Here is a 14805-nt window from a genome sequence, read left to right on the forward strand (position 1 = left end):
ACTACTTTTCTACCACTGGAAAGAATACTTCACAATCGACCACTCAATCTGCTTTCATTATTTGGTTCTTTAGGGCGTATCTTGTGGAATTCAGTCTGAGCTTTGCAGATGGCCCTCAAATGAAACCTCAAATGTGAGTTTCCTTGATGTAAGAAGACTCACCCACACTTTTTGAATGGCTTTACAGATTGACACAAAGGGGGTTGGGGGGAGTAAACTGTGACTAATCCAGTCGTTCACTGGCGATAGTGCTTGAGCCGGTAAAAATGCTAGAGGTACAGGGCAAACAGCGTCAATCTTTATGTAGCCGTCTCAGCAGATAGATAAAACCATGTGTCTGCATACTGACTACATTCTGGTTTTCTTATATTCAAACTAGTAGGCTATAGCGGAAACTGACTGCTGAAGATCCAAACTAATACAACGGTTACCTTCTCTATTTTCATTTTTTATTTTAGGGAAACCAGTATGACGGATAATGTTGTCAATGTTGTCAATTTATAAACGATTTGTTCAAGACCATCCATCTACTACGACCAGCACTCGTCGCCTTTCAGCACACATGCGAACAGCACCCGCTTAGTTCTCTGAAATACAGCGCTAGTGGGACAGAACCAAGCGGTTGCCACTGCAGTCAGATGCGTAGCCTGATTTGCCTTCCGTGGACCAAACGGACAGATCTTTCAGAAAGATTGATGCAGTAGGGAGCTTTTTTTATAGACAAAATACTTTCATCAATGAATAGTTTACTAAGCTAAATTAAAACATTGAAAAAACGTCAAAGAAATTGGATCCCTGGAAAAGAATAGCCTACCTACTTTGAAGACTTATTCCACGTTTCATGGAAAATGAAACATAATTTTTTATGTCATTGCAGAACTTTTAAATTGGAATTACAAATCAACACTAAGGTTACATCCAGTAAAGAATGTTGATCCAAGTGACCTGAGCATTTCAAGGTAGGTTATGACAAATGTTGATGCGTTATAGCCTATATCAGGAAGGTTGAACTGAACTTAATCAGCCTATAGGCTTTAGCTAACTGACATTTAGTCAGCAAAATGAGACTTTAAAACCAAATGCATATGCTTCCTCACATTATTTTAGTTTACAATCTACTCTACTGGTTGGCCAAACAGTTTCTACTACTTAAAGTTTCTTAAACAATTTGCTTACTCAGGTTGCTAGTCTAAAGCATTTCCCCAAATCAGTCGACATTAAAATAACAGTGAAGTGCCTTTGGGGCTACAGCGTAGCTACAGTCCTCGTCTTATGTAGGTATAGGCTGTAGCAATGAAAGATGTACTGCGAAACTTGATCCTCCTTCAGATCCGAATGAGGATCACCTTCTCGAGCCAGGGATGCCTCAGTGGGCGGAAGAACAATAACTGCTCCTAAAAATACATCCAAGTTCACTTTCAAAAGTGCAGCAAAGCCATTCGCAGCTAATAAGTCTTCGAATTTGAAGTGTAGGGATATGAGCAGCATTGGACCTGGAGATATGGTGTTGGAAGAGTTTAATTAATTGATGTAGAAATTGATGTAGAGTAGCCGGGAAGATCATTAGGTGTGCTTGCGTTCGTGTGTGTGTGAAAATGAGAAGAACGCGTGTGAATGCATGCGTCAGAATCTACAGTGAAACGGAAGTGCTGAAATGTGAAACCATGCACGTTCATCTTTCAATGGATCTCAAGGATGCTTCTTCACATGCTAACCGCGCTCGAACTTAAAGGGTTAACTCAGAGAGCGGAGAGACGGGACATGATGTAAAGATGTTAAACCCGGTGTTATGACGATTTGTCTCACAGTTTCACATGTTCCTTCGTAGCGCAAAACCACAGGGAAAACCTTGACCCAATCTTAACCATGATGCATGTGCGCAGTAATTTAGGTTTCTGCCCCGGAATTTACATTTATGTGTATATCTTAAGGTGTGCCAGTGCCATCAATTCTGGCTGTTGGTCAGCTCAGTGTTGGGGTTTAACAGGTTTCACCAAACCTGTTCCTCAAGCGTTCGCAGGGGTCTTCTAATGCAGTGGTTCTCAATCCTGGTCCTCGGGACCCCCTGCCCTGCATGTTTTAGACAACGACCCATTCATTTGAATCAGGTGTGTTGGAGCAGGGAAATATCTAAAACATGCAGGGCAGGGGGTCCCGAAGACCAGGATTGAGAACCACTGCTCTAACGGGTTAACTCAAAGGAAACATCCAGAATGAGTCTCAATTATGAAAATCACTCCTACAAAATATTTTTTTCATTGCTGGTCCATATACAGACCTAATCATAAACACACACACACACACATCCAAGGTTGTTGAACCAAGCAGGAGTGGGGAATGGTGCATGGGCCATCAAGGCTGGGTTTGTGCTGTTCTGACTGCAGTGTCGGTGTTAACAGTAGCGACCTTTACAAGAGATGCTTCACAGTGAATCAACTGGGTGCTTTCAGGAGAATAACCTGACAGTGGAGAATCATGGTCAATAGAGAATGACCGGCAGCCTGCCAGGGAGGTCATCATGTTGGGAAATTGTTGTGGACATGATGTCCCAAATGTTGCAATGAGATGTCGCTCATTTGGATTGTAGGAGCCCAGTGAGCCTCAATTCTACAAACAGACAAGCACATTCATTGATAATAGTACATAGAGATCTTGGTCCAAAGTAAATAACATTATGAGAAATGTGATGGTACGAAATTCATTTTGGAGAGATGAATGATAGGGTTTAATTCAGTCTCTGTTGTTCAGATGTAGTCTCCACGCTCCTTGAAAACTGAAGGAACAACCCTCAAACACTGAAATAAAGAGTGAACTTTAATGCAATTGACGCAAGGGTTGATGTTGAAGCGAAGACTTCAACTCTCAATCGAGGAATGATGTCATCCTATTATAATCCACGATACCTTCAGAAACAGGAAGTAGCCAATTCTAATTAAACAAAGACCAAACAGGTCTTTGACTTCCTCTTGACCCTTTCAATTGGGGAATAGTTTTTTGTCGAGCACTGGGCTATAAAGTCATACATAAATTATTTAATGGAACACACATGCAGACACTGAGCAGATTAATTTAATTGAGGGCACATCCACTTAAGATGTCAAAAACCATGACAAGAAGACATTTCTATACTTTTTTTTTTAAAGGGATGAAATCACTTGTTAATGAAAGATGCACAACATTTCATGCCAAAAGGGCCTACAGGATTGATTGGCTGTTGACTCCACCCCTCACATTAGCCCATGGACGAAGTCTGAACAGCCTCTGCACTTTATTTCTAACGAATGACATGCCCTTTGTAGAAGATTTATAAACACTATTAGTCCCTACAGGGTTGGTTCGATGACAAGAAAATGAAGATTGCGTTGCAATGGTTTTTGTGGCACGTTGCACAAGGACATTTCTCTATGGCAGGAACGTGGAGCAGAAAAAACATGTCCCTCCATGCCAAAGCAACATCACTTTGTTTGTTAGTATTCACATGGCAGGGAGGAGTGTGAAGCGTTGACAGCTCTAAGTCAGACCTACTGGTCCTCTACATCGAGCCTTAAGTCAATATTGTCAGGAGGGAAGACGCTACATGTGGCATACAGACCAGTGTCTTTTCTTGTCATGAAGCGACTCAATTTTATTACAACCAAACAACGAATGTCTTCAAGACACTGCTTATACTGTTTTGAGGATGTCTTGGTGTGAAATACCTTGGTAGTCATCACAAAACCTTGCCAATTAGAATCCTTCGACCTATGAACTGTTCCAGCGGGAATTAGGAATGATTCTCCCAAAGAGAACTGAAGAACCTCTGGAAATCTTTAATTTCTTTTGAAGAATTATGTGTGCTGCCAAGGCAGATGCAGGCAATTATTTTACCCAACCATGTCACCATGACAATATAGTTATGGGCTGTGTAGAACCTAGTATCTGAGCCTAAACTAAGCTTTGATTAGATTGTTCACACTCCAGAGGTGTGATGAAGCCTATATCTCCCTTCTTCCACCTGTGTACGTCATTGTGCCACAATGATTCACTCATCACAACCGGCCACACAATGCAGCTTGAAGGCAATAATGACTGTTGCCTAGGCCACACACAAGCAGGGTGAAACTGCCTTGTATGTGGAAGGTGATTTCTACAGGCCATAATGTAGTAAAGAAACAGATTAATCATGTTCCCAAAGTCAACTAGGCTGTGTTGTAGTTCCTTTCTGGCCTTTCCTTGAACCCACTTTTGTGTGGGTGCTGGTGTGGTATATTTTCAGTCAAAAGTAATTTTTTCGGCCTCTGATGACAAAGTGCTTCCAATATCTTGGTAACAGCTGGTTTATTGGAGTTGAGACATTGATTGTAGTGATATGTTTGATGTTGGACTTTTATGTTGTGTAGAAAACTGGAGAATTTATCTTGCTTTATGTGACCTTTCAGTGTTTAACAAATGATGCATTGCATGGATGTGATTTAGGGAAATGCTGTCTGGTTATTACAAATGCATCTCAGCATATATATGTGCTGTATTTGTACAGTACACGTGTAATAGGTAATATGCATAGACATGCAAAAAATGAAATGCTTGGGAAATCTGTTGACAATTTTTCATTCCTATATACTGTATATATTTATTTACATTAATATATACAAAGTAAGTTTAATCAAAAATCTACTGTACATTTGACACCCCTTTACATCAACAACATTTGAAGCACTCACACGAGTGAGATCAGACAGGCAGAGTAAATATGTTTAGCTCAAGTTAAGGATATTTAGTAGACCAAGCAAGGTCAATGAACACAAGTTCATTTTAACAAGTTTTACAAGATTTACAAGTTTACAAGTGGACAACTGGTTTATTAATTGTATTGGTTATGCTGCAGAGACTTTGTATTTGTTATTAACAATAAAGGGGCGGCCCTGACGGCTTATTAGAAAAGAGCTGTCTGTTGTGAAGTTCTGAAAACACACTTACTCACCCAGTTACATAACACAGAGCAATTATCGCACACACATTTTCTTTTTAGTGCTGTGGGATTGCAATCTGTCACACTTAGATTTGTGTGATAATTGTTTTAATATCCTAATGGCAGTCAGATATTCTGCTGAGTTGGTTGATAGACCTATGTAAGGAAAATGGAAAACCCCAAGTCACACTTACGGTAATAGCATTCAGCAGAAGAGCGACCCACATTCAGATTTGAATGAGCAACCACACAGTATAAGAACAGTCAGTCTGAGTAAAACATCCTCATTCTTGTGTATATGGGAGAAACTGGAAAGTAGTCATTGTGTATGAGCCAACATTAAAATGAACTATCTCCACTCCTCCAGGATGTCTTGGAACCTGTCCTTCCTGCCGTCAACAGTGTCGCCGGGGCTCCCCGTCGCCAACTCCTCCCAGTTCCCATCACTGACGGAATGGGAGGCACCCACCTTTACCCGTGCGGCCCAATTCCGTGTCAGCGCCACCTTTGTCCTCTTCCTGTTTGCCGCCTGCAGTAACCTCGCGCTATTGGTCAGTGTGTGCCGAGGGCGTGGCCGGAGGCTGGCCTCCCACCTGCGACCGCTAATCGTTAGCCTGGCCACAGCAGACCTGATGATGACGTTTGTGGTGATGCCGTTGGATGCCATCTGGAACATAACAGTGCAGTGGTACGGCGGGGACGTCTTGTGTAAACTGCTCTGCTTCCTCAAGCTGTTTGCCATGCACTCTTCTGCGTTCATACTGGTGGTTATCAGTCTGGATAGGCATCACGCCATCCTGCACCCCTTAGACTCACTCAACTCCCACCACAGGAACAAGAGGATGCTGGGATTGGCTTGGAGTCTGAGTCTGCTGCTGGCCTCCCCACAGGTGAGTGGGTCAAGTGTGTGTGTATGTGTGTATGTGTGTATGTGTGTATGTGTGTATGTGTGTATGTGTGTATGTGTGCATGTGTGGATGTGTGGATGTGTGGATTTCTGTATGTGTGTATGTGTGTATGTGTGCATGTGTATATGTGTGCATGTGTGGATGTGTGGATGTGTAGATGTGTGGATGTGTGGAGGGGAGTCTTAGAGAATAGAGAAAAAGGGGAAGATAATTAGATTGAGAGAGGGAAGAAGAACTGTGTGGGACATAAAGAAAAACAAAGGCAGCCGAAAAAGGGGGTGTTTGTTTGATTCTGACACATGGATTCACCTAAAATATTTCATATGGTCTTGGCAACGTGATTAATCCTAATCATTTGTTGTGATGTCTCAATTGGCCAAAGCTTTTAGGACCTCTAAACAAAATGAGTGTCATGCAGTGCTACTCAATAACCTAGTGAAGCCACTGTGCTGAACAGATAATCAATCAGTGTGCACAACCCATGTTTTATGTACCGTTACGCATTCATTCTCCAGTGACTGATGACACGACAGAAAGGAAGGATGGCGGAGGCCATTATTTGTAAGCTGGTGTTGAAGTTATCATGTGAAGGTCACATACACATGTGCCCACACACACACACACGCACACACACACATGCGTAATTTTCGTCATTCAAAGGTCTTGAGTAAACGATTGAAAATGTATTAATGAATCCTTAAAAAGTTGATGTTAAAGGAAGTGGAAATGAGGCATTGATCTGTGTGGTGTGGTTCGAGCATCTCGGGACACAGAGGGGTTTACGTAAACAAGAAGCCCCTTTTTAGTTGAATGCGTAAAAACAGCACACATTTGCTTGCAAGTACGTCATCTACAATGTGAATATTGGTCATTATTTTTATTTATTTTTACATACTAACGAGTAAAAGTACATTACTAGGATCTACATATGTTACGTAGATAAAATGCTTTTAATGTGCCATTTCTGGCAACCCTTCTCCATCACATACTGTAGATGTGTTTGCACATTTACCAAGAAATGACTTGTAATTCAATTTGGGGCTTAAAGAGGGTCATGGGCTCAACACAGGTAAACATAGTATCAAAGCATATTTTTCAAAATAGCTGTCCCTAATGAGGACAGATTTATGACCAAGGCAACAAATAAGGCTCATTTGCTGTCAGGGGTGACTCCGGGGCTCCTGGGAGCTTTATCTTTGCACCTGACAGAAGCGGTTGATTCACAGAGCCCTGTCGTCTTGCCTCTGGCACCTCTCCCATAATTGTATATTCAGTTTTGATCCAGGGAGAGAGAGAGAAAGAGAGAGCGGAGAGGAAAGGAGAGAGAGAGAGTAGCAACCAAAGATGTACGCAGCCATGCCGCATTGCAAGAGCACCCATGTGACCACAGCCCCTACCCCCACCTAGACGTGACCATAGCCCCTCCCCTGTTCCAGGAATAGATGGGTTAAATAAGAGGGGTGGATCAGGGGGAGGATTTCTAAATATAGTGTGTGAGGCATCTTACTATATTATCTTAATTTTATTGATAGATTCTCATGATCCAGAAATCTGTTAATTGAATGATGGAATGAACAGAGAGAATATGTTGGTAGATTATTGAATCAGTGAGTGCAGCAGGTGGAGAAGAGTGTGTGTTGGAGGGGTGGGAGGGACATTCTGTATGTGTGTTTGTGTGTGTGCTTGCCTTGTATTGTATTATGTGTATGGGGACAGTCGGTTTGGATTTAAAACACTGAGCAAATGTAAGTACTCTTTAGAGAGGTGACACAACCTCACAATGTTCTCACAAGATAACTTGACAGTGACTTCAAAAGGCTGTTTGCTAAAGCTGTACGCTGCTGTAGAACTGCATGTTTAAATCTTCTGCTGTCAAATCAGTTAAAGAAATTAAGAACTTGCTTTTTGTAAAACTATTATAACTTTTATGTTAACCATATGATTTATGTTTGCTAGTTTTTGGAAACCATGCCTTGTCCTTCATTCCAAAGCTAGCTTAACAGATTAAATTGTTGACAAAAATGACATGAGTAATGTTCCCAAACTACTGTAGATTGAAAGCTATTTTAGTATCTGCTCCTGTGACAATAAATCAAAATGACTTATCCACCTTCATTCTAATTGTGACAGTCATTCAATAAGAGAAGGCTCGTCAGTGAAGTTGTGTCAGGTGGTTGCTGCAAGCCAACTTCTTTAATTAAACAGAAATGGCCACAGTAGACATGAGTCAGCCTTTCCAGTTTTTATTAGAACACAAATTCTGAAAAACTGCTGCAGTACAAAATGACTGTTTGCACTAGATATAGTGCCAAAGTATGTCATGTAAATTGGACTGGAATCAACACAAACTAAATCCATAATGTAAAAACACTAGGACCACCCTGACAGACAAAGAATTGTCAGGGTCTAAGAACACCACAGGCAGTGTAGTGATGTCTTTGTTAACAACGATATTTCTCCACCTTCTGTTCCACAGCTGTTTATCTTCCGCGCCATCAAGGCAGAAGGCGTGGACTTCACCCAGTGTGTGACCCATGGCAGTTTCCAAGAGCGATGGCAGGAGACAGTCTACAACATGTTTCACTTCGTCACCCTCTATGTGTTCCCTCTGCTGGTAATGAGTTGCTGCTACACCCGGATCCTCATCGAGATCAACCGTCAACACCACAAGAACAAAGGTACCCCAGTACAGAAAAGCGAATCCCTCACTTGAGTTCAATGTGACCATCTTTTGCCGAGGTCTTTTATAATCTAACCACAGTCTCTTTCATGTCCATTGAACAATGTCTTACCTTTACAGCTGGGGAATCGTGCCTTAGACGCAGTGGCACAGACATGATCCCCAAGGCCCGTATGAAGACACTCAAGATGACCATCATCATCGTGGTATCCTTCACCGTCTGCTGGACACCCTACTACTTGCTGGGCATCTGGTACTGGTTCCAACCCATGATGCTGCAGGTCACGCCGGAATACGTGCACCACGCCTTGTTTGTCTTCGGCAACCTGAACACATGCTGCGACCCAGTCATCTATGGTTTCTACACGCCTTCTTTCAGAGCTGACCTGGCTACGTGCTGGTGCTCCAAGAGGACCAGGGACTCGGCTGCTTCTCCCAGGTCTTTGGACCGCCTGTCCGCCCGGCAGGGACCTCACAGTGGGGAGCACGACTCTGACGGCCCCAGTGGGGACCAGACCCGAGGCACTGCAGGATAGTTTCATCCTCTCGCACCCAATGAGTTTGTGTTTAAGCCTTGAAGTAAAGTGAAAATACTTTTGCGTTTTCAGGGCAATGTAACTAAACCCATCGTGTGATATGTGGACAGAGCATCAATATAATACGTTTGGCAATTTGTGGAAAGTGTTGGAGAATTGAATGAAACAACTGAAATTCCTGGGTACCACCATTGTGGAGGTAGACAAACTACACAATGGAGAGTGAAACTCCTATTTCTCCATACTGTAGGGTCTAGTTCAATAGGCAGTAGGTGAGAGCTTTGAGTCTCATGGTGGCCATCACCACTTCCAAAATAAATCACTGAACTGAGAAGGTGCTGGAATTTATCATTGGAACTCCAGAGCCATTTGACTCACCTTTCAGTATTTAGGTGGAATCTGATAAGTTAAATCGCAGAAACAGCCAATTGGAGTGTTTGAGAACATCTGTCAGGTCAATAAGACTGTGCCCTACAAACAAAGGTGACTTTTAGACGCCAGTATATCTTCACAGCTGCATTGAGGGGATACTGTACATCGGACACAATTTAATTTCACTGTCTTTGAACATTACATTACTGTAATTAGTTGCAGAATCTAACATTCATTCTGGTCCAATTATCCTAAAATAAAGTTTCTTTTTTACCAGCAGATCCGCCTCTACCTCTAGCAAACCAATTACAGTACAACTCTCCTGGCTGTGTGACTTTACACACCATCTCCCCACAGATTGCTTTTCCATGCAGCTATGGGCATTGTGTAAACGCATTTATACATTTCTAAAATGTCAATTGCACTCTGTAGTGAGGATTCATACAGAACTGTCCGTTCAATCAGGACGTTCATGACTGATAACCAAAGTGCAGAACTATTGAATAGATAGCCGGACTTTATTTTACACTTTATTTTCAACCTGTATTGAAATGTAAAAAACCTTTACTGCTAAGATCCAGCTGCTGTACTGTATATCTTATGTTTGGTAAGTGCATGTTTGGTATCACATTCCAAGTGTGTTTGTAAGTCAACAACTTGTCAATGGTGGATCGAATATGACATAAAGGTTTAACTGAAGCTGAATTAAACTTGAATTGTTATGCAGCAATTATATTACATTTGTAAATCAGTTCAATACTTATATAAGCAAGGGAGTCACAAAGATTCAGCACATGAAGGAAACTACCAGGCGTTAGGTATTAGTGTATATCTTCGGGGTGTATACTTTCACCTTCTGATACAGGACAATGTCATCATTTGCTCAGAGCTATGAATTTCATTTAGAATTATTGCATTCCCTCAATAGCTTTGCATATTTCAGCTAAAAAGCTGTTGTAACATGATAGAGTGATATCTGTATTCATCATCAGACCCGCAAGTGTAATATTTTATTATTTACACTTGCCAAATTTAAATAAATATCAAAAATATTTTCTTTGTTTCTCTTTTTAAAGATTTAAGTGTATTTAAATTGAACATCTACTTTCTCCTGTAAGCAAGACAAGCACAACATATTACATTTGGAACTTATCTAAGAAGATACATTTCATCTCACAATGTTTTTGACTGACCTATATTTGAAATAATCTGGTATTCTAGTAAAATATTTCCATCAAACAAAAATGTTATTTGAATTGTGTAATGTGTTGTCTGTCTATCAGTCTGTATATCATGTAAGTGGCTGTCATATGTTTTGCTGTTGTATAGGATTCCCAACAATAATAAAAAATAAAAGGCCAAAATAACAGAAGAATAACTATAAAATGTGTGCTCCTACAACTCTACACTACGCCTGCATGAGCATGTCTGCTTCTTTAAAAAATGTTTTATGTGAGGCAAGTGAAAAGAATATAGAAAGAGAGCGAAAAACAGTGAGAGAGAGAGAGAGATACAGGCAGGGTGGCATACAGGCATACCAGAAATAAAACTTTAGTGGCAGAGGGACTCGGGAGGAAACGATCATCGATCTTCGGATTTGTGAAGGCAGCAGCAACAGACAGAGAGCGCAGGGCCATCAGTGTCTAATCAACCAGAGACAGAGACGACAGAGGATTCTCACAGGCTTCTTATCTAGCGGGCGCTGTCCACATCAACTCCGTGTAGCAGGGGGCCTCACGGTCAGCCATGTCTAGCTACCCAATTTACCCAATTTCTCTCTCTCTCTCTCTCTCTCTCTCTCTCTCTCTCTCTCTCTCTCTCTCGCTCTCTCTGTCTCTCTTTCGCTCGCTCTCTCTCTCTCGCTCGCTCTCTCTCTCTCTCTCTCTCTCTCTCTCTCTCGCTCTCTCTCTCTCTCTTGCACTCTCTGTCTCGCTCTCTTTCGAACACTCTCTCACACATACATCTGTGAGACTATGCTGCACATGGGCACATACATGTATCTACAGCTGGTGTGTGTGAGAGAGTGAACGCCTCTCTTTATTCTCGCTTTAGTATGTAAATAATCTTCATTTCTGAGAAAGACAATGGGATGCCTCATGCTCCTAAATTATCTGGTAGATCTTTTTACAGAAAATTGAAATGCAATCCCAGGACGTTCTACCTCCTGCCAGAAAAGAACAAACAAGGACACATGGAATAGTGAAACCTGAGATAAAAGGAATCATTACTGTCTGACAAAAATGTTTTACTAACACTATGCCACTCATTTCGAATAAGATCTGCTTGACGTCAAGAAACAGAAATGTACATATTATTATTTTGGAGGAGTGCTATTCAAGAAGGAAATGGTTGGTTACAGAAACTTAAATTGAAGTTGTGTTTAATCAAAAATAAAATAAGTTTCACTAACGTGTTATTGCTGTGTTGTTTTTCAGGTTGACATCTAGAGGAGGCATGGAGCAGAACAGCAAGCTGTGCTGTTGGGAAGAAACCTGCTTTCTCACTCTGACAAGACGCAATAATTCACAAGAAAAATAATATAAATCCATAGAAAATGTTCTTATATCTTTCGTTATCACTCTGACTCTCTCTCTCTGCAGACAGGGTGAAAAGCAAACAATCATATCCAATTTTATGTCTCTCTCTCACACAAACACACACGAACAAACACACTCACACATACATGCAAACACACAGACCATTAGTATGCCAGAGTTCACCTCAGTATGCTATTCTTGATTTAGTGGATTCCATGGTAACCTGTTCCATAGTTGACGTCTAATCCATTGATTCCAGAATTAGCTGTGTGCTGTGACATGTGCACAGCCTCTACATACGGTATACAATATCTAACAGAGTTGAATACATCTGCTGTTGAAACCAAATTTGAATTTGTTTATATCCTGACTTGTAATATGCTTACTTAAGAGATGTATCGCCTACAGTCTGTTATCAGCAGAAAAATGGACGATATCCATAATGTGTGCTCATACATATTAATGATAACATGTTGGACCATATCAGTGTCTTCTAAGAGCTAATGGTAATGGATGCTGATATTACGTGTTTTAGGAACGACTCGAGCCATTTGCTTATTCTTCCTTATCAACCACCTGCAGAGAGAGCATGGCATGGGTTCCATCATTATACAGTCGTCATCAAACGGAGAACGTGGAACCTTGTCTTAGTAATAACTCAGCATGGTGCCTATACATCCTTCTCCCTTCAATAGAATAAGTAGCATGCTAGTCAAGCTAACTGAAATACACTGGGCATTTTTACGGTAAAATCTCTGACAGGTCTGAATAATCATATAACCAGACTTCTTCAAAGCTAAGTATTAAAATATTTTTTAAATATTTTAAAATGACAAAAACTTGGATCTTTTTATGTGTATTTCACAAGCTTCCTGGTTGATACTTGATAGGACGATAACAAAGGTGGAGATTCAGAAAGTAAGTGAGGAGGCTGATTGCAGGTGCAGCGCCCTGTGTAACTGAAGAGATGGGGATGTGGGAAATGCCAAAGTCATAATCAGAAAGAACTGAATCCCATGAGGGCAATTCTCCTTGTTTGCCAATGAAGTAAAAGGCAGCCTGGACAAGATATCAGACCAGATGACTGAACAGGTTTTTTAATCTGACGATGGTGATTTCTGTGAGATAAGGAGGAAATAGAATCCATTAAATGACACAATTAGAATATGCAAATACGATTTCAAAGAAGTGTTTTCGATGCTCAGAAAATGAGTTATTTACAGTAAAAAGATTTGTGAACATTATTTGATTTCGTTTTTTATTATTATTTTCTCTGCTTTTTAATGATCTAGGGAAATATTATCCCTGTTCGGTGCCACTGAGACCACAAAACCTCAAAATATAATCTTTTCATACAGTAACAGTAAAGCATGGGTAAAGTTCACCTCTGTTTTGTTGCGATTGCACTTTCTACATTCCCGATAATTGCAAAGGTACTGTAGGTGTCAAAAGTAATGACCTTGCACCCATGGGCCCCCTGTAAGATTGTGTCAGAGAGGTAGCCCATCTCTCTTGGTGAGAGGGAGGTCGGAGATATGGATCTGTGTTGGCTTAGGAGGGTTATTCTTGGAACTCAACCAGAGATAAACAGAGGACCCTGTCCTTTACAAGAACCTGGAGATGGAAAACAGTGAACAGCTGACAGGGGGTCTGAAAGAGGGGAGCAGCTAGAGATTGTCTTCCACATGACGTGTTCAGAGGCACTAACACACAGAGCAGAATCAGAAGAATTTATTTTCTATTGACGGTGGGGATGTCCAGGCTGGGTGGATGTGGGTGTGTTTGCGTGCGTATATATGTCTGTTAATCCTATAGTATTCTCTGCACTCACTGCCTCTATTCACAAATGCATGATAGGCAAAGACATGAGGGCTGACATCAAAGTGAAAATCAATAACGTCACAAATACTTCTGTACTGCACACCCAGGTCCGGTGAACAAAAGGTCAACATTACAACAGCAGACAAGGCAGAGGATCCTGTTACCTCCACACACCCTTGCTCTCTGTTCAGAGGTTACAAGCCACAAACACTCACAACAATGACCCACACCAGACAAAAATGAAACCCCTCTGAATCCTGGCTTATCTGTAAACAAAGAACACCTCTTTAGTTTCCTTTTTTTGTCATCTGTAAAATGGCAACATGGTACATTGTGTCAACACACTCTGGTATTGGAGGTATACTGTACGTATATATATACATATATATATATAAACTGTCTGGATGACAGAAGCCATCTAAAGGGATGGTTTGGTCTAGGATTTGGGGGGTGTTCAACGATCTTGGAGGATGAACATTTCCAATTCGGAATCAGTCTCTGCAATGTCTTATTATTCTCATTCCCATCCAAGGCCCTGTCGCAGGGATGAAACATCCAGCTTTATACGGCAGCATTGGACTTGGGGGGGGGGGGGGGAGTGTTGTGGCTTTACTGCTGCAGTCCCATGATATTTCACCGAGCCATGAGCTGCACTGGATGCTGTCAGAAGTAATCACACTGGCAACAGCGGATCAAATGAATGCCAGAATGAAGCTACAATGACAGGGCTGCCCCATGGGAAGAAGCAAAGGGCTGGAAGGGGAAAATAAGAGCCCACACTTAAATTGGCCTCCATGCGGTGGTGGAAATCTTTACCTAAGAGACATGAACACAAGCTTGGTTTGGTCGAGAGGATACATGATTGAATGCATTTTTTTTTTGTTATCTGACTTTGCAGTTTTTGTCAATTATCTGCCAGGTGAAGAAAATTTGAGTTGACACATTTCAAGTTACATACAGGTGTTGTGGTGGGTCTACTGCACATACAGCTACTGTATCTCAT

The 14805-nt window shown here is 41.4% G+C and overlaps 1 protein-coding gene across 1 annotated transcript; it reads left to right on the forward strand.

The window, feature by feature from the left end:
• Window positions 1-287: 287 nt before the first annotated feature.
• LOC124483276 (gonadotropin-releasing hormone II receptor-like) lies at window positions 288-10770 on the forward strand. The gene is made up of 4 exons (XM_047043635.1): window positions 288-959; window positions 5316-5838; window positions 8333-8534; window positions 8657-10770. The coding sequence occupies exons 2-4, from the start codon at window positions 5317-5319 to the stop codon at window positions 9070-9072; spliced, it is 1140 nt and encodes a 379-aa protein (XP_046899591.1). The 5' UTR covers window positions 288-959; window position 5316; the 3' UTR covers window positions 9073-10770.
• Window positions 10771-14805: the final 4035 nt, after the last annotated feature.

The sequence above is a fragment of the Hypomesus transpacificus genome, chromosome 2 (assembly GCF_021917145.1).
Source record: "Hypomesus transpacificus isolate Combined female chromosome 2, fHypTra1, whole genome shotgun sequence".
NCBI lineage: Eukaryota > Metazoa > Chordata > Actinopteri > Osmeriformes > Osmeridae > Hypomesus > Hypomesus transpacificus.